The sequence below is a fragment of the Echinococcus granulosus genome (assembly GCF_000524195.1).
Source record: "Echinococcus granulosus chromosome Unknown EG_S00019, whole genome shotgun sequence".
In the NCBI taxonomy this organism is placed as follows: Eukaryota; Metazoa; Platyhelminthes; class Cestoda; order Cyclophyllidea; family Taeniidae; genus Echinococcus; species Echinococcus granulosus.
The window spans coordinates 625,031-650,051 of record NW_020170399.1 but is presented as its reverse complement, the minus strand read 5'-3'; the positions used below and the strand labels follow the sequence as shown (position 1 = coordinate 650,051).

The window sequence follows — 25,021 nt, the reverse complement described above, 5'->3', positions numbered from 1 at the left end:
TAGAGGCATTCTCTCCAACCAAAGTGGGTTTGACAACCCTCAAACATATCCAGCTGCACATTTGCCCATTGAATAGAAAATAAGGTAACATCAAATATCCACGAATAGGTCCTGTTCTGGACCATTTCTAAGTTATTTTTGAATGAGAATCTGTGATAGATTGCTAAGAGAAAGTCAATTTATTTCAATAAAGTTGGATTAATCTCTTCTAAATGTGAACCAGTCAAAAATTTGTTTCCATTTTATTCCACGATAAGGTGATGAACCTTTTGCAGTTGGGCTTGACATCTGTACAAACCGAAACTGTAATCCAGTGATTGCGTTTTAAATTTTGAATCTGTTTCTGATAGTAAAACAATCTAGTCGAAAAGAAAGTGTACCCTACGTAGGGCTTAAAAAGAGCCCTGAAAACTGCACCCCTAGTTTCAGCGTTGTTTTAACAAAACAAGTATTTATACCTTGAAAGCCCAAAATTACCCCGTGATGATCAAAGGTTAAAGCAACGTGTAGCTATAACTGGTAAAAATCTCCAGTGGGAGTTTCTGACCATCACGCTTGAGGCATTGTAACTACACAACTGGGAAATCATTTATTTTTACGAAGCTTCTGAGTCTTTTCTGAGGATGTTATGAGACATGTGAGACTGAACAGTGGCCATCTAGGAGTTGGTGGGGTGATATCAGTAACGTCAAACGCTTTGGGATTTTAAGTGCAAACCACCACTAACCACCTGGCTTCAAATTTAATGGATATGTATAACCCAGAGTAGCCGTTATTAAACTACTTTGAGGAAAATTACAAGCCTATGAGGAGGAATAGCGTCTCATTTCCTTAGTAGAGACATTAATTAGTCGAAGAATAGCAATAGTTTTAGCGGTTTTGGATCGCAGCTCCTTACGTCGTGAAATCAGTTTATTTTCAGCTAATTGGGAAAAGACTAAGCTGGGTAACGGTGAAAATCCCTCCCACGTCATTCAAGAGGGTCTAAATCTAGTAGCCACATATTAGGCACACTTCCGGCTATTAGTTTGTGGTAGCGGTAGAGTACTCGCATCATCAATGTTGACAGCGCTTTCGCACGCAATTCCTAATCCCCTTGTCTTTCCTCCTCCTCTTACAATTTCCCATCCCCTTCATTGGCATCCATTTTAATTCACTTAACATTTACAGAGCCTTCAAGATTTGCTTGAGTGACTGTGAGAAACGCGCTATCCGTTTATCAAAGGGTATTAACTGAACGAGAACGATATATAGGACGTCTGCGGAAATGTTCCATCTTCATACTTACAAATGACTCCCCATCCTTCTTTGCCATCGTTTGAGAACGATGTTTCCTTCAACTATGTGCTGGACCAGACCATCTTTTCCACTTTTCCGCTATCTGGCTCACGAGCTCCTGCAGCTCATGCTACTAGTTGCGACTAGCATGATTTGTATTTTCTTAAGAACTCACTTGATTACTAGAAAGTCGCTTGAGTAACAGTAGAATTCAGCTCTAAAATATAGTGCACAGTTATTTCGCCCCTATAAAAAATAAAAATTTTTGCAACAACGTTACAGTGGGTTGATGCTTTAATAATAAGGAGAAATTGTATCATTTTATTTGGTAAAAGGAGTGTTTTAGTATCTTACCCTCCAACTTTCCATTCAGTCTGATTTCCAGCCAAGCGAAAGTTAATGAACTATATCCTTGTTTTATGAACCCCGATTAAGGATCTGGTAAATTCAATCGCCAGCCTTGCGTATGCCCCCTGACCAACGTAATTTAGCAGGAAATCATAGGAGCTCACTGGCAGTTCCTAAATATCGCGCTAGATACTGGAAATTGGCTTAGTCATTGGCACGAAATCTTGGACGCTGGTACAATGGCAACTTCGTGAATGCGACCACCCCAAGGAATGCTTTATCAAAAAGTCATCAAATCGCAAATCTCATATCTTACCATTGTGTCTTGTAAAAGGTAGTTCAGGGACTCAGGATAATGGCAACAACCGTGATCTGTGGTAGAGTGAAAGCTTTGAAACTCTATAAGAGCCCTAAAATATAGAAATAAAATTACCCATTATGTCACCAATTTTTACCTTTCCGTGATTGTGCTCGTCAAATCAAACAAGTTGTTGGTGAGATAGGTCATAAAGTAGACAATGACACATTTATTATAGCATTATTTCATTTCGAAGAATAGGATTGCATTTCTTAATAAATAGAGACTTAAGGCCGAAATTTTAACATTTGATTGTAATTTTTGCGAAAGCTGTAAAATTTTGAGAAAAACATGTTGAACTATCAGTTACTGTCATCAGTAGGGAATTGGATATAGGTAAGGGGAAACATGGATCGGCAACCAATCACTGATCAATGGGATCTGCGATGCGAGTCAGGAGGACCAATTAGTGTGACGCACGCTTCAAGATGCGTGTGCGTGCGCAAACGTCTTAAGACGTGGCAGCACCCACGCACGCACGTACTCACGCTTACGTGCGGACGTCTTAGGAGGAGGTTGTTGGCTCGTGTTTCATAATAACACCCCTGTCGCGTTTACGCACTCAAACAACCAACCGTCCAACCAATCTCCTGGTTGGCCGTTTTAAAGTAATTTAAAAAAAAGTTGGGTTCTCAAAATTCATCAGGTTGTGTTGAGTTTGAGGACCAATGTTTAGCAGGGCTCATCTTTAAAAGTGTCTCATTCCTCTTCATCTTAAAATAATTCCGTATGGACCCTCTAAATGTTGCAATCAGAATTTGTTGGAACATGGTGAAATTAGCTCAAAGTTCCAGTCCCTTGCTTCCAGACCTTTCTCAGTAAATGGTGACTGGGTTTGTAAAGACAGAAAGTTATCTCTTCAAACGCTTTCCGAGAAAATGAAAGAATTTAGCTCCTCCAAATTATACCAAGCATAGATTTATTAAAATTACCCTTGATTAGGTTTGATGTTTCTTGTTAGGAGGGGATTGTCAATTTGATAAGACTATGGTGTAGCTAATGCCTCATTTATCATAAAAGTAGGCAAAAAAATCCAGCACTCTCTTCATGCGCACAACTTTAAGGTTAAAAGTTTACCAGTATTTGAGGGCACCTATTTATATGTGTGGAATGTAAAATTTACATCAGTTTGCACTTTCAAATGTGTGCAAACCTTTCTGGAAAGTGGGGATATCTCATCAACTAAAGGTAAGTCTGCTTAAAGCCTTTTGAAAACATCTCTCTTATTACTCCTTTTGGATGCAGGGGATTTTTTATTATTTCAACTTTTTACCTAAATAATAAATAAGAGGAATGAGGGCAAACTTCCATAACAATCAGATTTAATTAACGTAGACCGAAGGACGCTGAAAATCGTTGGAAGGGATTGACTATCGGTACCACCAGGAGCACCCTCGAAGCCGTCATAATTCCTGCTACACGTAGTAAGGTTGAAATATCCATGTCATAGGCGGCATAAGCAGTGTCCCATGTCTCTGTCGCAGCATCCCATACACGAAGAGAGATAGCACAGTCATAATCCCCCACCCCATCTTTAATCGTCTGCCGCGTTAAGTCGGAAAAATGTATTATTCATTTGCCTGGAAGAAGTGATGAGATTTAGTTAAACACGGCACTGTAATTTTGCCACACTTGAAACTTCCTCAGAATCGCTCATATCTGTTAGGCTTAGGGTATTTTAAAATCTCGTCTTCAAAAACAAATCCATTAAGCATAAGTCATTTCCTCCCATTAGAAAGCACATTCTGACAGATTGGGAGCGGAAATATTTGGGTACAGGGCGTGGAACTCCCATCGTCCCTGTCGGAACTTGTCAAATTGAGAGGGATGGACAAACTCCCCAGCAGGTCGTCTAGGGCGACTGCCCGGACTCATGTGCTCAGGGGAAATCCAGTCAGATTACCCCTTACCTGGTTTAGCCTAAGGTAAAACTACTGTTCGCACACCTACACAGTAAACCTTTGTGCATCTGCACCTTTTTGAGGCCATTAAAAGGCAGGAGAGGCTTCAGTTCAATGCAGAATATTAAGCACAGTAGCGGTGGTAGGCCAAAGGCGTGTGCTGCATGTTTAAAGTTGCATGTGCGTTTGATGATTAACCGTTCCTCAAATTTAGATGCAAATCTTTCGAAAACAGTAGGTTACCGATTACCAGAAAAGCAGTGGTACACCAACCTGCTTTTTACCAGAGTGAGGTGGAATAGCCAACATCACTAGCCGAAACTTGAAATTTTTAGGAGCGCAGTTGGTCTTTAAATCCATCTAATTAACTGACTCAATTCCAACATGATTTTTGTCCGAAAAAGCGCAAGAGGGGCGCAGAATAAAAACAATTATCTTTTAAAAGTTAGCTTCAACATTTCTATGTTTTACACAGAAATTCCAAGAATGTCAAACCGTCTGTAGTGGGTGTGTGAAGACGGTATTTTGATTCCATATCGGCTACATGCATTATGCGTGGAGTAGAGAATTTCACAGCTGTTACCATTACCTGAAGCTTTATTAGATTAGATTTCAAAAAAAACATCTTTTTATTCTAACGGTTTTAAAAAAACACAAAAGGACAAGCATGATTTGATTCTACCTTGATGTGTTGCTTTGACCGGCGTTGGCCGAATGTACACAATGTAAATATCTCTGTAGACTTGGCATTTAATTTCGTCATTAATGTTTGTGTACCCCAAATAGATTCAAAAAAGGTGTTTTTTGGTCCAACTTGTAAATTTGGCTGAACTTTTACAACATGAATGTTTAATTTGAATATTTAACAATGGAAGTAGCTTACTGTATCGCCTCGAGATCTCCCTAAAGGCGAAATAAGACATGATACAGGGTAGAATATTTCCGATCGACGTACAAAAGGTCTAAGGGCAACTGACAGCCCGAAGGCCATGCCATCTAGCAGAAGTCAAAGGCGAGAAGAAAGCGAAGAGACAGACTAACAAAGTATTACATAGCCCCCTCACCATTTGAGTGTCGACTTAAACAAGCCCTTTGGTCAAACTCCCTCTTCATTCATCTCAATGTAGTCGGCGCTGTAAGAAAAACATCCACATACCAACCTCGACGGTCATCAAATTTGCGCGAAATTGGCGATTTCACTGGATCTGGAGTTTCGTTCCGTCTGGAAAACGTATTAGGGAAGAGGAAATGTGTTGGCCATCGCCTGTCTATTATTATTTGGGAGAGTACTGGTCTAAAAGTAGAGTCATCTGATATAGGACGGAATTTACGTGGTTTCATGGGGATAAAGTTTCGTGCCTATTCATCCCTGGCACTTTGTTTGAGCTGCAGTGCTGCCCAGTCACATTTCCAACCAGCAATTAGAGAGGTGGAGGTGGTAGCGGGTGTTCACTTAGTTGTCATCTTCATACAGGAATCTTAGCTTCGTAAAGAACATAATCAGATGGTTCACGGATAGTGTCGCTTCATTTGTTTAAAACGTTTATGCAGAACACGGGACTGGAATAGTTGTCAAGATTGGACGTCGTTTTCAACCCTTTTATTAGGAGTCGTCACAGATTTTTTCCATCGGTAGCATATATACTTCTTCCATCACATTAAGGCTTCGTATTCAGTAATAGAAAACAGGCAACATGTCCTTCATTATCGAGTTTGCTTTCTGCTACCACCAATGTCGCTCCTCGAGACTTCTTTGAAGTCGAAAGGAGTCATAATAATATAGCGGAAAATGTTTTGCTGAGGTACCGAAGGGATGAGGGATGCTACTACTATGACCTGAAGGCCATGCCGCCCAGTAAAAGTACAATGGAGGAACCTTACATGTCCACGAAACCAAAAATGAAGAGTTAAACAAGCAATTAAAATACCACCTCTCTATTCATTCAGCAAAAAGTAAACTATGCCTTAGATGGTTTAGAAGATTGGTTTTTATTTTTGGAAGAATTCTTCAGTTTCCCATACATATTTTGACTGGATACTGGAACAATATCTGATGGTCTTGACACATCTCCACAAACTGTGCGGCAGTAATCAACTTCGAATGAAATAGGCACTGGGAGAGACTTTGTAAATATGAAAGCGGAAAAAGTAGCGTATAAAAACGTTCACCAAGACAACCAAAATAAAAACAAAAAAGGCCAAGACATTTATTAAGTACTGAAATCTACGTATATTTTGCGGTTCGCAGAGTTCGAAGAAGAAATGAATTTAAGCTCAACGTCTTGTAGCTAAGTAGGGTATCAATTCATTGGTACGTACACTTGTTTTGTTCCCCTAGTAGGCATTATTGCGCACCAAGCAGGTGTTTGATTTCTTAGTGCGTGTTGCATTGACCTCCCTCTCACCCACCCTCCCTCCCTCCTGCTTTCCCTCGGTGGTCAAAACGGGTGTCTTTTTAAGCTCTGCGTAACTGCGCAGCTCTAGTCAGGAGGAGCGATTAATGCCCCTTTCGTGGTGGGATGTGATGTGCCCTACACACACACACGTGTGTGTAGGTGAGGTGAGACGAGAAGGAGGCACGGGCGTGGGTGCACATCCATTTCGCCACACCATCTCAAATCTTGCCAACACGCGATTATGACCGCAATTAAGATACCATCTCCAGTTCGCCCTTTCTGTCTAAACCCGCCTTACTCTACCTCACCAGCCCAAACTCATGCTTAAGGTCTTCTGTATCCATCCAAGCTTCGAAGTCCAGGACTCGACAATTATTTTCTTCGCTGGTTCTAGCAAGAGCTTTGAAAGACGTTCTTTGGAATTTGGAGATGGATGTTATTTAAAGATGCAGCATTGATTTGCGTCAAAAGTACCTCGTCTTAATTTTTTGTCTTTACAATCGACACATTAATTACCACGAGACTGTCCACGTTAACTAAAATAACACTTTGAGCTTTAATATTTCAAGGTTCGTCAAGGCATTGGACAGAATGTTTGACAAAAGTCATTAAAACCCTTATAGGGAATCCTTATAATACCAGCCAGTGTATTTCAGAAGGCGACACTTAGGTGGAGTGCTTAACTTTTTTATTCGGATCTGCTTACTTTAAGTACTGTCATACAAAAGTGGGAACCAATAACAACCAGAGATTTCTTCTCCAGATTTCCAGTAAATCGGAAAAAGTGCCGCCAATTTTATGAAACTCAGCGAATGTCATTAAAGTTGGCACTGGTAATTTTCTTAGTTAAGTGAAACCATGTACATGTAGCCCTATCTCCAGGGCAATAAGGATAAGCTCAGCACGCTTTTTGTTGAACGTCATCGACTAATATTGTGTCCTGAAAGAGACCAGTCTTTAAGTTCTAAGTAACTTTATCTCCATAGGGCATAAATTTTAACTGCAACTACCTTGACGTGGTTTGGCGTACTCTCAGATGCTCCAAGGCAAAACAGGAGATGCATCACCATCAATCTTATCAGTGCTACAGAATCTCTTCTTTGAAGTTAGCCGTACTCGCCTTACGTGGCGTCTTCGTTTGATCCACACGCAGGAGCGCGTGTGCGCTTATTATCACACCTTGCCTGGCTCTCAGAAGACACTCCTGTGTGTCTAGCTATCATATGACAGTTCAAATGTACCCAAAGGCGGCAGCAGCAGATGGAGTTCAGGGCTTTTCATGACTTAAGGGAGGAGCGAATCTTACGAATTCTCCCAAGGTTGGCGATACCATTGTGTCCCCTACTTGTACGTTCACCCACTCGCTCCTCAGCTCACTCGAATTCTCTCCACCCCCTCTCCACCTTCTCCCTCCCTCTCCTACATAGAGGGAGAGAGAGAGAGAGACAATGTTATCTGATGTCAAAATAGGACAGGGTGAGGAGCTAGGAGAAATAAATTCAAGATTGTATCTCCTCTACGCAGAACACCGTGGTGAGAGCTCGGTACGCGCCAAGCCTCCCCTCCCTCACTCCACCACCTCCTCCGCTTGCCTCGCCTATTTTATCGGCACGGCGAAGATGGCAGTTTGGAATAACCAAAGAATGTGGCTTTGGGGGAGGGGAAGGGGGGGTGATTGTTCTACTGCGACCAATTGTTTGCCGCCACCGCGAGCAATGGTGGTGGTGATAGAGGTGGGGATTCGCACGCAAGGATAACTTTTTCCGTTTAAAATGGCATTGAGAAGAATGTGATGATATTTAAGGCATGTCAACAGAGACAAAGGGAAGGAGGGAAGATTTTCAGAAGCTTCAACCTCTCCCTTTATAAGCTTAGGGAGCGAGTATTGTTGGTTATTTGCGGACGCTTTTAAAAAGGACTTTTTGATTTTAGGACTTAGTTGACCTAACGTGCAGAAGTCATTTGAGGTTCTACTTCTACTTCTTCTAATCAGTCATTGCAGCAACAAGCGGCTGATATTGAAATTGAATATAATTTCCCCTACTTTAAAACAGGGCACTCTTGTGGGGAGTTTTATCTTGCCTATCATAGCAATAGTCTCATGCATTTCAAAGGAAAACTATGGTTATTCGGCAAGACCGACCGTCGTATGAAATGTGCGGACAAGGGAGTAGCTGAAACCACGCAGTTTAAGCCAAACTTTAAAATGCATTTGATGGTGAATCGCTGGCCCAAAGCTCTTCATTCATCCTTCAACCAATCGCCTGTTAGCGGGCTAGAAAGTGCAATCCAACGTTAAGAATGGGCGGATTGTCCACCTTTTTGTCACAGCGACTTAGATTAGATAAGAGCTTCTTCCTCAATGCTTCCCAATTCGGCTGTTGCAGTGAAGGCGACCGCTGCAGTAGTGCAAAGATATAAAGAGTTGACTAGCGAGATTGCGGGTTTTATTGGATGTTATAGTCAGTTCTAACCAATCGAATGGTTTTGGGATACAATTATACTGCTTTGAGTTAACAATGTACTATGCACAACATTAGCACTCGCTACCTCAAAGGGATAATGAAATGCAAGTATCCCTAAGTAGATCCCAATGAATCGTCGAAGAAGATCTGAGTAGGTGGAAGCGTTACAACGAAATATGGAGAACCATGAAGGCAAACATCGGGAGCTCCTTAATTGTGGTGACTTCTCCGCTCGAATTTCATTTAAAAGGCAGTTTTAGAGAGAATGCCACATTTTCTGCTGACTAACAAATAGTAATCCATTGGTCCGGTCCGACAAGGAAAATAATGCAGCTCCATGATGAATTGGAATTAGGAATTTTGCGGATACCCGCAATGTTCGGAATGAGCTAACTCAAAGCATTTTTGAAAGGAAGGTAATTACCTCTTATTAGAGGGATGAGTTAATTAGGTTCCACTGCTGCCACTGTCTTCGCGGTAACTACAACAGCTGCTAACTTCCTATCACGGGGCCGTGTGATCCAAATGATAGAACTCGGTTTATACTCTGGCTAGAACCGTACCCCAAATCTTCTTTAGACATACACAAAACACCTATTTCCTGTGTCACTGAAAATTTGGCATTTCATTAATGTAATGCACGTCTGACTAAAAAAGGATCATATGTGACTCAAAAGTAATCAACTGCCTTTGTCTAGATAATGCCAAATAAAAGATGCGCAAGCTGGTTGATTTTCCCTTGGAAAATCTTGAACCAATTTAAATTCCTATAACAATTTGCAAAAGGACATAGACGTGATTCAGTTTACTACAAATCCGATTTCCAGGATGCCTTTAACCACAATTCCCCATGCCCTCCAAACAGCCAAATGGAGTAAGCAACCTGTGCTTGGATGTTACACGTGCTGATAGCCATACCATATATGATGAATGCGGATAGAGAGCTTTGTTACACGGGCGGAAGTTGTTTTGATAAACAAGTGACGGATATGGTGGGAGGGGGAAGGTGAGGGTGAAGAGACTCTTCGAGGTCAGTCGACATTGGAAGACCCTATGCGTCTATCGCATGTGGTGGTTGTTAGTCGGCAGGAAGACAGTTGTTTAGGCAACACACCTCACCATGTTGACTGCGCCACAAATGGTCCACAGCAGTCACTTGAGCACCGGGCAGGAATAACACCCAGATACTCACCTCTCCGAATCGGTTACTATGGGGTCAGCTTATGCTTAACAATAAAAGTATTCACTCCTAAGCAAGACCGATTGTGATTTGGCGGAAGCAGTGGTTCGATTTTGAAGTTTTTAGGAAAATTATTTCCTTTGCAATCTACCTTTAATGTTCTGCCGTCGTTGAGCTAGCCAGAGGGTATTTGTGAACCACAATACTTCGACACATAAGAAGCTTTTGAAGCGATTAACATTTCATCCAATCCTTCAGTGACTTCTTGACTTTATCATTTCCCCTTTGGATCATTCACTTCATTGTTTCGTTGTTCTGCCCCCTAATACACCAGTTATGGAAGTTAAAGCGACTCAATCTGGGAAGACTTATCTGGTTCTACGTATATTTAACACTAAATTTCTCCTTTGAAGAACGAACTGCACATCAGCTAAAATGCGATATTTCATTCTTGATATTATTCCTGTTTTTTAACTGCTTCCTTCGAACATCAAAATATTACACCCTGGTCAGATTTCATTTTCACAGACTTTGTGCATCGCCTCCATAGTTTCGTGGCCATAAAAGGCCAATGCGATTTTCCAAACCCTGGTAATATAAATTGCAAAATACTTTGATTTGCAGTCAGAAATCTCCGGTGATTTACGAAATACTAACAAATGCCGTCAAAAGTTACAACAACCAGACTTGAGACTATCCTATTCTTGGTATTTTTTGATTGTAACAGTAGACGGAGTACAAACCATCTTAGCCCTGAACTCAGCCGCATTAGGTCAAACGGTTGTTGAATTATTAATCCTGAAACAGTGAAAGAAAAACTCGTTTTACTAAGATGAAACACTAGATTAAAGGAAGTGAGGAGGGGTTCCGTTCTGGTCTGTTCTGTTGGCGTGGTGAAGGTGAATTGTTTGGCGATGCACTGTCATGATAGCAAATAGAGGGAGAGAGGTAAGGCTGCAAGCAACAAAACACACGTTACGTACACACACACCCCGAGGTGGATAAATGGGGCCAGTAGGCAAGCAAACTCACAAACGCATACATACAAAACAAGCCTTTTCGGCTTAATACTTCTTTACATGCCAACTACAGCGCATTGCGTGTGCCCAATGCACGAGCTCTGACGGTTGGGTGGCGGAGGGACGCTAGAGATACCATCTTTGGCTCATTTGGTCCAAGCAAGGTAATCCGACCGATCACGCTAACCGAGAGTATAGAGACAGGCGAGGCGAGGCTGGACAGGGGGAGAAGAGGGGGCAAAAGGTCGCCAAAAACACGTTTCACTTGTTGAGAGCGCCACGCAGGTGAATAAGAAAATGCCCATCGTTTTTCGTATCATTGGGATAACTCCACTTCTGTTCAAAACCATTTAGGCAGGCATTTTAAAAGTTATATTCTAGGTGTACTCCTAGTATTTAATTTTTATTACAAATAATTTATTTCAAGTCTGATTCTATCAGAAATGTTCAAGTACTGAATTCACTGGTGTTGTTTTGAGACCTCAAACTAAAATGTCAACTGTCAATGGCGAGCGTCAGAGTGGTTGGCTCCTCTCTAATAAAATAATGATAAGTCGGACAAAATGCAGTTTCACTGCTCTCTAAATTCGGTGAAAAAGGCCACTGGTAACATGACCCTTAAGGAACCTCCAATTGGATGCAAATTCTGAATTCGACTAATTTTGAATTTCTCTGGGAAAGCAGAAGGCATCCTTTTAATGAAGTACAATGCATTAAAGCTAAAAATTTATCGTAAAGAAAAACTACTACAATTTCCATTCCTCCAACTTTGCGACCTTCCAACAAACCATTATATAATGAGTTCCGGATTGCTACAGTTTTCGATTATTTACAAGCAAGGATTTAGTCTAGTAGATGTTTTGAAGCAGTAAATCCCGTGGTTTATGGTTCAGAGCGGAAACGATTCATTTATGATTCATTTTAGCTATATTTTTATGATGGTCTTATTTGAGAATGCACATATTGCATCCTCCATTGAGTGCTTGGAGAAGGTGAGCCGCTTCCAGAAGGCACTTCACCACAAGCCCATCGCGCCTTTCCGCAGAAGATTGTGGGTGTGTACAACCCGGTGCATGACCACTCGCAGAACCAGAACTTTACCAACAAGACAAAAAAAACCGAAGATGAGTTTAAGGATTTTTACAAATTTTTAACTGTCTTTGAAAAAGCATGGGTCTTGACATGAAAAAATGCTCGGTAATGTCAAAAGACAATTACGAAGCTTGAAGTAATGTCCACTGAGGTAACCTTTTAAAACTTGGCTTCACTATGCTCATCCAATAAGCATAATTTCCATTCCATTATGACATATTCCTTTAAAAATTTTAGTGGATACGTAGACAACCTTTCTTATCCCATCAAAGCATCAGGACGTAACTATTCCCGGTATTCCTCAATCGAAATTAGACAATCTCCAAGCGAGTAGTTAAGTAGAGGCTACCCTTCATTAGTATTTCATTTAAACAGGGCGAAGTTTTAGCCTCAAGAGTCTAAGTACAAAATTGTTCACAGTTCATCCTTGTGAGACAAAAGCAGGCTACACTCGAAACGCACTTTGGTAGGGTAAAAATTCAACCAGTTTGCTACTGCCTACGTGAGAGAGGAGGGGGAAAGGAGGTACATGTTTGTGCCTCACACACGCACACGGAGGCAGAGGCAGGGAAAGTAAGATTTTCCACCTTCCCTCCCTTTCTCCCTCCTCCGTGCAAAGGAGAATGTGACACTGCTCACACCTTAATTTTTCTGCATGTGTGGCTGCAGAGGCAGCAGCAGGAGGAGGTGGTGGTGGTGGTGGTGGTGGATGGAGAGGAGGTGTTGGTGATGGCTACGGTGTTGGTAGCGGTAGCAGCGTGTGTGAGGCGTAATCAATTTTCGTGGCGACAGAAGAAGTTCGTTCCACTCCATGAAAGCCCCTTACCCACCCTCCCCTCTTCCCTTCGCCCTGTCAAAACAGACTCACAAGTTTAAACACATGAGTTTAGGAGGGCATTAAAGAATTACCCTCGAGTACTACCACCGCTGCTTCTGCTGATTCCATTTGCTTAAAATTATGCTGACCCACAGCATGTTTATGGAATCCCGCCTAGTTGAGAAATTAGCTTACTTAAGGGCAAAATTGGCAGAGATGGAGGATGTTAAAGATTAGTTTTTTCTTGAAAAAAGGACGAAATGCGCTGTGTTAAGTAGTTGTAGAGACCATAAAGGTAGTGTGGAGTGGGGCATTTCATTAGCAGCATGGAAAGGAGTCATTTATTAGCCTCCTTCCTTTTAATCTCTCCCTCTTCCTCGCGTCGGTGATTTTATCTTCTTCGCTTTTGCGACTTGTCATCCCCAGATTAAGGGCAGCGGTGGAATAACCGAGTTAATATGAGATTGCAAACTGCTCATCTCTTCCGGTTTGGCATAATGCAACGTTTAGGAAGTAATATGACGAATAACTAGACTGAAGAGAACAGGTAAGCTAACTACTTATATATAATCCGTTCTTCTTACGGTAAGCGCATCTAAAAGCTTGAAAGAATGGAATTAAAAAGCGAGACTTCAACTTTACTCCCCATGGGTATGGTGATGTTTGGTTAAATCAATTGCAGTCTGACATGAGCTAACGAAGTACAATTGGCATAAACGTTAAAAGGATATCTGCTGGAGGAGAGTTGGAACCATTTATGAACGTTTGAAATGGAAAATCTCAATGGTCGGGAGCTTTCAATGCAACCATTTGTGGAGTAGGCCTCGGCTTATAGCAGCGAACCAACATCTTTAATTTTGAAAGAGGGATAAAATGAAGACTTTTAATTGTTTTCCTATGAAAGGCCTCGATTTGACAGGTGATCGCAACATCGTGACTAACCCCTGAGCCCAAGTTTTCTGCACGATTTGGCAACGACTTTGTACAATAGTCGGTAGTGTGGAAGAACTTATAAAAATTAGAGCTTTACCCACATTCCAAGTTAGGCCAGAAAATTAACTCACTTTGTAGTGTAATTCACCAGCATGATGCGTTCAACGCACAAATCTAGTTGCCTGCTCATTAGAAAGATCCGGTGAACTAACCTTTTCCCCGTTTTTAACTGCATTTTAGCCACAATTCGGCTGATAAAAAATTGCAGGGACATGCGTTTCAGGGCGTTTTTCTGGTGAATCAACTACTCCTTTGGCCGTAAAGAAAACAAGTGGGAGTGGAGTGGAGGAAGAAGAAGGCAGCTAGAGTAGGCTAGCGGTCTTCAACTGACAAACCAATTGACTGCAAGAAATGCAAACAAAAATGAAAATAAATTGATGTGGAAAATGTCGTTCCAGGCCAAATGAAGGAAAGAAGGCAATTGGAATAAAAGTGTCGCCAGGATTTTTAGGCCACGAAGAACTGTCTTTGATGAAAACATTTATACCTTAGTAGTTAGGCCATTTTTCATTGACTGTGGACTGATATCAAAAAGAAAAAACACAATTTGCGCGGTTTTAATGCTACTAACGAGAGAAGGCTAAAATATGCAATAAAATCTTTTAAGGACGCCAGAGATTTATCTTAAAGAGTAAAATAGGGCGAAAGAATACCGCCTAAAATTAAAGATAGTTTTCAGATTTGAGGACTTAGTTTGACATTCTGAGCAAGCGACTGAGGATTGAAAGATTTCTAACGCAGCAGAAGTTGCGAAATTAGAAAGGATTTGCCAAACAGTTTTTTCAGATGGCGATGAAGGATGGCTATCAGCAGTCGGCTTTGAATCAACTCGCTTCATAATCATCGGCGTCCTCGAATTCTACTGTAAAAACTCCAAATCTTGCTCCATTTTAGAAATCTTCCAAATTGTTGGTTCGTTAGCTAAAATTGCCATCATCTCTCTAAAAAGAAGTGGTAATACACATATATCGTAAAGGATACAGCCTCACAGACCATCACTACCGGATTAGTATACTAGAAGTAGTCTAAAAACGATATGTTCCAGTAAAGACCGTAGATTCCGACGAGCCCAGTACCTCAGATGTAACTTTACATCAATAAAAAAGGTCCTTAATCGCAAATCATGGGAAAACGCACCTCTGATGTATATCGTAGCCAATTTTTAAAAAACGCGATGCTTCAAAAGTTGAGGCAGTGGGACCGAAATTTTTGCCTCTTATTCCAAGATTGTAAATAGGAGGATGGAACTTAGTGCATGAGAAGAGGGCATTAACTGGCGTGGATGTGCAAATTACTTCATTCCTAGCCTTCTTTACTAGCTCGGAATCTTTATTATTCTTTAATACATTATAAGGCTATTCATACCTCTTGGCCGTAGTCAGGCATCATTCACAGGTCGTATTTTCCCACAATTCAAATTTATCCTTAGCAAAGGGTTAAAACCTCATTTTTCATGCTGCCGAACTATAAATTTTTTTGGCTTCATCTCCGAAGTTAAGAGATTATTTATTTTGCAGTATGTTGAATTGGCATTAGAATAATGTCCACGTTTATTTGGGAGAAGTATTTGAAAACGACACGATTTTGACACATCATCTCAAGCCCGACAAACGGGGCTGAGTTGACAAAAGGAAAGCGCAGAAGCGTGCGTTGAATTCCCACAGGCGGCCACCACACCGCCACCTTATTCTGCATTGAGGGACTTTTGAAGTTAAATTGGGTAGAGAAGGAAGGGAGGGGCAGAAAGAGGGGGTGGGCTGGGGTTGGGGTGTGCGAGGCATTGAAGCGGCGAGCCTGGTCAGTTCTTTTGCCTCCTATGAAGAGCACAGTGTAACGTTGTGCTTCTTTTGTGTTCAGTATCCTCACACCCTCACAAACTCATACTTCCCAGGCATTTGCGGCTCCGAGCGCGAGTCCCAATGTCGGTACATTGGTATGCGTCTATCAAAACCTCAAACGATAAAAAAACCACCGCAGAAGTGGGACTTTTGAGCGAAGCAATTTCTCCTCTTCCTCCTTCTCTTCTCTCCCTACTTTAGAAAAGGTAATTAAATGGTTTTGATATGGAAAACTACGATAGGGCGAGATAAGCGAGAGTACACTTGGATTGTGCATGAATTTTGGGGTTAAAGGCTTATTCGGTCCCCTAAAAATATACAAGAATTGTCTTGATTATGTGCGTTTATGCTCACGATTTTATGATAACCTATGTCTTGTGAAATCTGAGGTATTTTTAGATTCCAAAGATGCTTACGTCCACCAGACCCCAGGGACAGCACAACCCACCACCTTCTACGTAAGAAAGCCATTTACTTCATGTTTAACTTTAAAGCATGCAGTGATCATGACGTCAGCTGGCATGCCTTTCAGCTAGTGCTGGAACAGACTCAAAAACTAAGCTGGTCTTCAGCTCTACTAGACTTGACGATGGATAAAGTTAAATTAAGTTATCAGAAATGGGGACGAATGCAGGATATGACACACTGAATTTCCCAAGAATACAGTAAACCACATTGCGGCGGTAAAATTAAGAATAAATCTTTTTAATTGCACAGACTGTAAATCTGACATGAAGCGTCATCATACAGGCAGACCAAATTCTACACTATCCTGACACCCCTAGATTTTAACTTCAAGGGGTAAAATTTTCTGCTGAATTGGTCATATCACCAAGACGAAGGACGTAGGGCCCATATTTCGCTGCCTTAGTTTTACTACCTTTCGGTAGTGTGGATTGCCAGCGTAGGCTTTGCTTTGAGGAAAAAGTCACTTCTTCGTAGTTAGGCTAATTAATCGTTGTTACACGACCAAGGACTAGTGAACAGTCTCTGCATAAGAACTGAAGAAATAGATTAATAAGTAAATACCTAAATGTTTATATATTGTTTTAATGATCCGTTTTGCTCGTTGGCGTCCCCAACAAAGCTGCTGCCGCATTTGTCAAGATTATTGCTCGCTTTAACGGGACCGTGCCGCCTTGAGTACGGTAGATTTTCATGGTTATATTACTAATCTATTTGTGACTGCCATACAGTTTTATCCTGAATGAGTGTAGTGGCCTGTTAATATATCCAGTGTACTGCTGGGATTGCTTGTTTAACATTGCATTCTGGTTTCAAGGCCACAAAGTGCTCTGCTTCTGTACTTCCGATAGGCGACATGACCTCCGGACCGTGTCAATAGCCCTTAACTTTCTCCTCTATCCCTTCTCTACGTCAGTAATACACTTTCCCTCCTAGTATCATATCTTTCATCATCTTCAGGATGTCATAGAGGCTCTTTACTGGCTGCAGCGGAATGTGAGCACCATTGTGAAGGGCATTTCTCCCGAATTTTAGGGAAGAAGTACATATGCTCGCGACAGGAGGATATGAGAAGACCACTAACAAAGGGATCAAAAGTGATGGCTACTCTTGGCATCTACTCCAGCCTTGCGGTCTTCGGGATTGCTATTAACCATGGAATCGATATGATCCGTAACCCATCTTGAAAGTTCTTTACGGAACTGACTACGGTACTTGTATGAAGACGTCAACCAAGTAGCACTGTAGTGGGCAGAAAGTTGCCAGGAGAAGTCTGCACGAATTACTATCGCCTCAGAATTATTTTAACTCCCGTCTCTTATTAGATGACTCTGCCTTCAGGCCAGTGTTCTCCTGACTAGCAATGGGCATTTGAGATGACTAACACATTCTCCTTCCCTCATAGCCATCCCTAAACACTGTAGAACTCCAAATCCAGTGGAATTGCCAAGTGAGATCGGTGACGTTGTGGTTGAGTGCCTTCTTAATTGCACACAACTTCGATAACTGGCGCGGCTAGTTCAGGAACACTCTTTCTCATGGCACCGACTGCGCTGTGATGGGCGATGTTGGACGATGACCAATGGGATTGCAGAGGACGGCGTGCGAAGGGGGAGTTAAGCTATGTTACATATTGAGTCCTTGTTTAACTCTCCGTTGCAGTTTTATGGGTACTTAATGCCCTGCCTTCATATTTTCGCAGGGCGGCATGACCATGCCAGTAACCCCCAGCACTTCTGTTCGTCGGTAATACATTTTCTCTCCTAGTATTTTGACTTCTGGGAAGACCTGGGGCGCCATATATTCATTAATGCATTTCACTTGGGATAAGCAATTTAGCCGATAGCAATAAGCGGTGGTGTTTGCTGTTTTAGAATGCCAACACAAAGCCAATCCACGGATAGATGCCCTGTAACCTGCGTTCACCGATCAAAATAACAAACTACTTGAAAAGAAAAGGTAGCCATGCTGAGAATTCCATCGAAACAGTTCTATTAAGAATACCAAAGCCTTAGAGAAGAAGATACAAATCTGCAAAATTGCACAGTGTCTCTTCGGCAATTTATAAATCCACTTATTCGTACTTGATGCAACTCTGAGTCCCCTTTTATTCACTCTCTGTTTGCTAGAACCGCAGAAAAAATGACAGTTAAGTTGAGGGAGATGATTTTAGCAAACTTTAAGACTTCAAACACCTAAAATTAAATTGAATAAGCCGATTTTTTTTCAAAAAAGTATGTTTTTAATAATTATGGAACCATGATCAGTCCCTAAGCTAGTGGGAATTTACCCATCCGACAAACGAATCAGCGTTTCACCACTCTGAGCTGATAAGAAGGACTGATTTTCCATTTGGAAAAGTAGTTTTACAAATTCCAGCTCTTGAATTTTGTCCCTTTTCATATTAGAAGCAACACCCAGCCGCCCGTATGCTCATTTTGCTGTTGCCATTTTGGAGGTCATTTTCCTTCACGCTTGCCACGCTCAATGCCAGTCCATAATAATGGAAGACTTCAATGCTTCCATCTCGAGTCACGTAACACAACGTGACAGCTGCCTAAAATTGGCGTGATGAAAAACTACATTTTAATTTAAAGTGGATATTTGAGTGTGAGTCAATTTTAACAGAGTTAAATTAGTTTCAAAAGCTAACTGCAATTCATAATGAATAGGACTTACATGGGTCCTTACGAGATGTGCTTGGAAAATTCTCCGAAGGCGGCAAATAACTTAGAACGTATTGTCTCGTTAGATGGCATGGCAATTAGCGAGCTCTGTGCAAAACAAGTGAGGGCATGGTCAACACATACCAACCAGAAGTAACTCCGTTGTTTCCCAGATTCAGCAACTTACTACAGACGCTTTGTTAAAGGCTATGCTAAGATCGCCAGCCCACAGCATAAATTAACCAAAAAGCAGACAAAAAGGAATTTCAACTGGGCGAAGGAACATGATGAAGTGTTCTACGAACTGGAGCAAATGCTCTGCTCTGCACGGATTCCAGCAATGCCCCACTTCGGATCGAGCGCCCTACCATTTGCACTAAATACTGACACTAGTGATGCAGGCGTGGGCGGTATAACCTCACAAAGAACCATTGAAGGAATGGAACACGTCATCGCCTACACGAGTGTAAGATTTAGCAAAAAGAAATGAGACAGAATAGTGCAACACAACGTGACCTGTTTGCTGTCTTCACAATAGTTAGACAATTCAGGTACCATCCGATAGCGAGGAAGCTCGTAGTCAGATCGGATCATCAGGCACTCACCTGGTTTAAAAGAAGATTGGAGATGATCGACCGCTCAGATGCAGGCTGGTACGAAGAACTGCAGCAGTGCGATGTCACAGAACAGTACAAGAAAGGGAAAAGGCATAGTAATGCAGACATTGTGTTTCAGACCGGTCGTGGCAGAAGCTGTCCATGTTGTAGTGCGCACCATAACCATGAGGCAATCTGGTAAACATCACTGGGGAAATACGTAGAGTGCTAAGCCCGACATGGCCCTGATATACGAGAGTGAGATGATCTAGTCGAGCGAGACTACTGGATGGATATGGCAAGAATGGCCAAAAACTCTTCCCAGATGATGGGGTCTTATGGTACTAAGAAGGCATTAGTTGTTTTAAACGCCTAGTGATCTCTGGATTATTATTGGTACAAGCAGTTCGCTAAGAGTCATACGAACAACTGGGCTGCGTGGAAGAAAAGATGCCAGGCGCCTTAAAAAAAAAGGTACTGGTGGCCTCCGCTTAATCCAGACGTACTTGATTTCTGCCGAACCTGCGTCACCTGCAGCAGTTTTAAATGGCCTCACCTCACAGCGGTCGTACCACTCCAGCCCATCCCCACGGGATTCCCATGGGAAAGAGTAGGTCTTGGCATTATGTGTCCTCTTCCGTTTATCAAGAGAGGGAACCGAAGTGCTCTGGCTATGGTAAATTACTTCACGAAATTGGCTGACCCAGAACCCATGAAACCACTAGACACTGAAATGGTTCTCTCAGCTTTCTTCACTTGGCGGATTTGTCAGCATCGAACACCCAAAACGGTTCATGGTAATCAAGGTCCTAATTTCGAAAGCCTACACTTCACTGAACTATACAGGATCTTTGGAATTTCCAGAATACGCACGACATCTGGACATCCGCAATGGAATGGACAGATGGAAAGGACTACTGAAGGCCTCCTGCAAGGATGCATAACCTGAAGGCTGGGATTTAAGCCTACCACTAGTTTCCCTCGCTTACAGGGCTACTGTCCATACATTGACTGTGTATCACCGTTTAAGATGTTCCTATGTTATGAAATGAGAGTACCCTCCGATATGTTCTTACCGAGCACGGAAATAGCAACCAACAACGTCCCCGAGTATGTAGTGCTACTGAAAGAAGGCAGAAGACAAACTCTCAACATTGCACGTAAACCCTTAAAGCCGCAGTATATCAGGGAGAAGTATTACGGAAAACACAGCCAGACTGACGTCTATCGCGAAGGAGAGCCAGTACAACTATTCAGGCCAAATGGGCAACTGAAACACGCTGCAGGTTTTGACATCTGCGGAGGATAGATGCGTCCCGGGTAATGAAAGCACAACTTCGTTGCCAGTGCATAACCGCTCACCACAAGATGCTGCGCTGCAAAGGTACACCAGTTTCCGCACTAATGGAAGAGAAAACCACCTCCGTGATGGCATATTAAAAAAATAAAGGTGCTCAAAAAGACGAGAGAAAACATGCAGTCCAGAGAGACGGAGCAATCAGTCAACAAGAATTGCGTAATGGAGGGATCGTCAAAAAATCCTTGGGGTGGAAGAGTGTTGTGAACGGGCGTACTCCTGATCCATGGCCCTCGCTCCAAATATTACCGATAAAATATACCCTTACCTAGTCACCTTACTTGCTCTCAGGGGAAGAGGAGGGAAGATGAGGAGATTAAGGCAGAACCTTATGCGTTAGTATTTTTTAATAATATATTTTGTGCGTATATCTGATTTGGAATTCGAAAACAACACTGGTAGACTTTGTAGATCTGTGTCCATGGTATTCACTATAACGAAGTGTTCTGGAAATTTGTACCCCTTTCTTTACGAATTATGGATAAAAGAGCTTTTTTCCCTTTATTAGCTGAAGTGTCTGGCCCGTGGTCACGCACCGCTGTCATTAGATAGCTGCTTTATTATGCGCATGACCTGTCAACAGGAGGCATATCGCCCTTTCATTCATTTTGTCCACAGCTCTTGCCCTATTCGGGCAGCAGCTCAGTATGGAGACCTCCTCTTGTCCTGATGCAATAGCTTTACTTCCACCGTGAATGCTTGTTATTTAAAGGAAACAGCACCCTTTGGGAGTTCCACCCTTTAACTAGGGATGCCCACACAACTGTCTAACTTAGAGCTCTATGCAATAAAATTTTGAAAAAGGGGAAAGGGCTGATGAGGCCATTGTTTGCCCAAATTTACTGAAAATTACATCTCACATTAGGCCGCTCTATGTTGCTGGTGGTGTGCACAACAGTGTTGGTTGATTTTTCACGATGGTTTATTTACTAATTTCATTTTTGAAACATCCGAGGCGAATTCGACTTGATCCGTAGCCAAGCCACCCACTCTTCGACTTGGGTTTGAGAATTGACAATTAATTGAGCCGGTTTGTCCATTTCTCTAGGATATTTCAGATTTGAATCTGAATTGTGAAATCGCCTTAATAGGGACATTCTTCTTAAGAAAGCATGCCACCTCTACTTAGAGAAGCGATTTTTAAAGGATTCACTGTTTTAGAGATTGGAAGATGAGCTGCTGTAAGGAGTTACAAAAAAAAATTGTGAAATACCTTACTAACTTCTAAAAGAGCATGAATGAGAGTTCAGAAGTGGTTACGCAAATACTCTGCAGAGCAGACGATTAGGCAAAAGGTGATGGGTTCACCCACATGAATGGGCGGTGTTATTGTCATCACGATGATCCACACCTAGTGAGTCACGTCAGACGAGGGTGAAAAGTGTTGGTGACTGCGTGCTTGAATAACTAGGAGGTGGCTTCTTAAGAATTACTACACCTAAATTCATCCCACCAAATACTGAAGTTGTACCAGCTGGAAAGTCGCAAATTCAAGCAAACCCAAAATCTTCGAATACAAAAAGACAGGGCAATTTAGAGGTACATGAAGACGATGTTGGTGTCATGATGTCTAGCACTTGCACAGCATTAATCGGATTCAGCATTCGAAGTGTACGTCATAAACGACCTCGCTAGACTTTGAATAGCTCCATCAGCAGGAAGGTTTCCTGCAAGAGGCGAGGGGATAGTACTTATACTCCAATCAGTAGCTCGAAAAGGATTTTTTGTACCTAATAGGTGAATTCCACAACTCATTTCTTAATCCCTGAACATCCATCCTTAGTTAAGTATGGAATATCTACTTTAGATAGTGGCTTACTATCCCATGAGCCATTCCGATTCAGTCATGCAGAATTGCGTCGGGTTCCGCAAATGTGATAAAACCAACTGGTAAGTCTCGACTGCAGTAATTATACTCCTACTAAGTGGATTACCTAAACCTTCAAGTAAAAACCATTTTTCGGAATCCCTCCACAAGCACTTCAAATGCTGAGGGGAAATCCTTCCATGATTATTTGCTCAGAACCATGTTCAGCCCAATACGATGCGTTTCGGGGGCGTTTGTGGAATTTCATTCAGGCCTTAATGTAAAATAGACGATTGCTCTGATTTGAACAAACCCTGCGACATGGCTTGGACAGAACTTTCACTTCCAGTGCGCTAAAAATTGTTGATTAGCTGGAAATCTGACAAAGACTTCGACATAGGAGCAGCAATCACCCTGTCAATTCAAACAGATTTGCATTTCAGCGTCCGATGACCGTTTCACACGCTTTCTTATCTTCACTCTCTATTTTATATCACGTCTGTTCAACTCGCAGGGTAAATACCGGACCCTTGTGGAATCACATAGTATGGATCCAAGCCCTCCACTTCAGAACTAACATAGCATACCCATGCACTGCCTACGACACTGCAACAAAAGGGGGAGAGGACAACCGTGAGCCACCTGTCCTCCCCCGGAGATCTCTGGTCTGGCCCTAAACCTTTATTCTCATACGAGTGGATAGATTTGCAATTGCGACATCTGAGTCCCTCCATTCGACTATAATTTTTGGTAGTCTGGAAGGGGACAACTTGGGTGATGCTTTTTAACTTGAAAAAATGGTGATAGCAAAGCCCCAACCTAGAGCTTCACCTCAGATGACCTATATTTACTGTTTAATTTCTAGATCACACCAGGAGAGTGATTTCAACTTGAACTACCCACACCTAGTCACTATCAAGAGGTGAGTCGACCGGTGAGAACACAGTCAGTATAATCTACTCACTTCGAAGGAGCATGAGGAAGGGCGACGGAAAAAGGCAGAATTAAAAGAGGGCGGACAAATTTGTTCACCATAAGCACACTCACACGCAGAGACGGGAACAAACAAACACAAAGAAACCAGTTCAAGTAAAAGGCGAGAAGCAGGGGAGCCCTACGTAATCAGAACACGAAGTACAATGAGTGTGAAGAGGAAAAGAAAAAGGCTGAGTGGGTCCACTGCTCGAGAGGAACCGTGCACGTACATGTATAGTGGGCGAGGGAAGTGGGCGTAAAATCATCCACCACAAGGAGGAAAATGAGATTCAGGGTTGCATATCGAGGAGGGGAAAACCAAGAAGGGTGTATGTACACAGTGGGGTAAGGAGGGCGCCGGAGGAGGTGGGGGGGAGAGGAGACGCATCAAGGCCGCAGAGGTGTGTAGGTAGCAGTGTGTTCAAAGTCCTCTCTCTCGTATGGCGAGAAGAGAGCATTTCTTATTGAAGATGAAGGATCTGGACCGTAGTACTTCACAGCCACAAAATATCGCGTCTCTAGCTAGAGATAAGAATAACACTTGGCAATTAAGGACCAAGAAGTGAGCATCAGTGATTGGTCCGTCACAACGCCAACATCAAACGCATAATCTTCAGACCCGCTTTAACTGCTTTCTTTAAAATCCTACAGGGTTTGTGGATTTTACCGTTAGGAAAAGCAGTTTCTTTGAGGTGGAGCTTAGCGTAAGTTTTACTAGCATCTGGCGCCAACCTTTACGCTCTTTTCAAACCATAGGTATCCCGATATCCGCATAATTAAATGAGAAAACATTGGGATCTTTAACCACCACAAAACACCAGGATGAATTTTGAGCTCTAATGCGCCAGTGGCAACAGTAGCGGCTAATTCCTGAGTAACTGCCTTAAAAGAACTTTTGAAGTAATTTAAAGAAGCAAATTGTACTGCAAGCAAACTAGGCAAACGTGGCTTTCTTCCCCTCCTTAATCATAATACAAGCGCATTATTAGTGGCAAGTGGTGTGTCCAAGGTTCCATAATCCGCGAACTGATATGAGAGTGTAGCTACGCATTAGAGCTTCAAACGATTGAATTCGTGCATGTTTGCCAGTGGCAATGTGCGTTCACGATGCGAAGAGCCGATGCCGCCGCCAGACCTAGCCTATCCTATCCGGATGGGTAGATGAGAAAATTCCAAAGTGTGTAGATCGTGTCCAATCAGTTGTCAGTCAATTGTGCTTTACATCCCTACACCCCAGTTCTGGTAGTTTCCTTCGAAAAGAGATGCAGAACAATAGGTAGGATGAAGGAAGTCAGACGATCTTATGCCGTAACCAGCCTCGCTTGCCAGAATCTTCTTTCATTTGTACAGGGTGTGGATACGCCCTTGCATGGAGCAAACACCGAGGGAAGAAGTGCGAATGAAGAACAACGGACAGACGGACCTAAGTAGGGACATTTAGGCGTCGCTTAATACAAAAAGATGGATGAC

The 25,021-nt window shown here is 42.3% G+C and overlaps 2 protein-coding genes across 2 annotated transcripts in view; one reads left to right on the top strand and one right to left on the bottom strand. All coding sequences in view use genetic code 11, as the record gives it.

The window, feature by feature from the left end:
- Nucleotides 1-11,883: 11,883 nt before the first annotated feature.
- EGR_03604 (Retrovirus-related Pol polyprotein from transposon opus) lies at nt 11,884-20,721 on the top strand (the record flags this gene model as incomplete). Its single annotated transcript, XM_024492853.1, has 5 exons — nt 11,884-11,937; nt 12,707-12,799; nt 15,705-15,780; nt 18,990-19,282; nt 20,404-20,721. 5 exons carry the CDS (start codon nt 11,884-11,886, stop codon nt 20,719-20,721), a joined length of 834 nt encoding a protein of 277 aa, XP_024352736.1.
- A 3,217-nt stretch (nt 20,722-23,938) lies between these two features.
- EGR_03603 (Rho GTPase-activating protein 20) overlaps nt 23,939-25,021 on the bottom strand; it is a gene marked incomplete at both ends in the record, with an annotated part of 17,553 nt that continues 16,470 nt past the window's right edge. The window contains one exon of the mRNA XM_024492852.1: nt 23,939-24,073. Coding sequence (XP_024352735.1) covers nt 23,939-24,073 — 135 coding nt within the window. The remainder of the gene's footprint in view (nt 24,074-25,021) is intronic.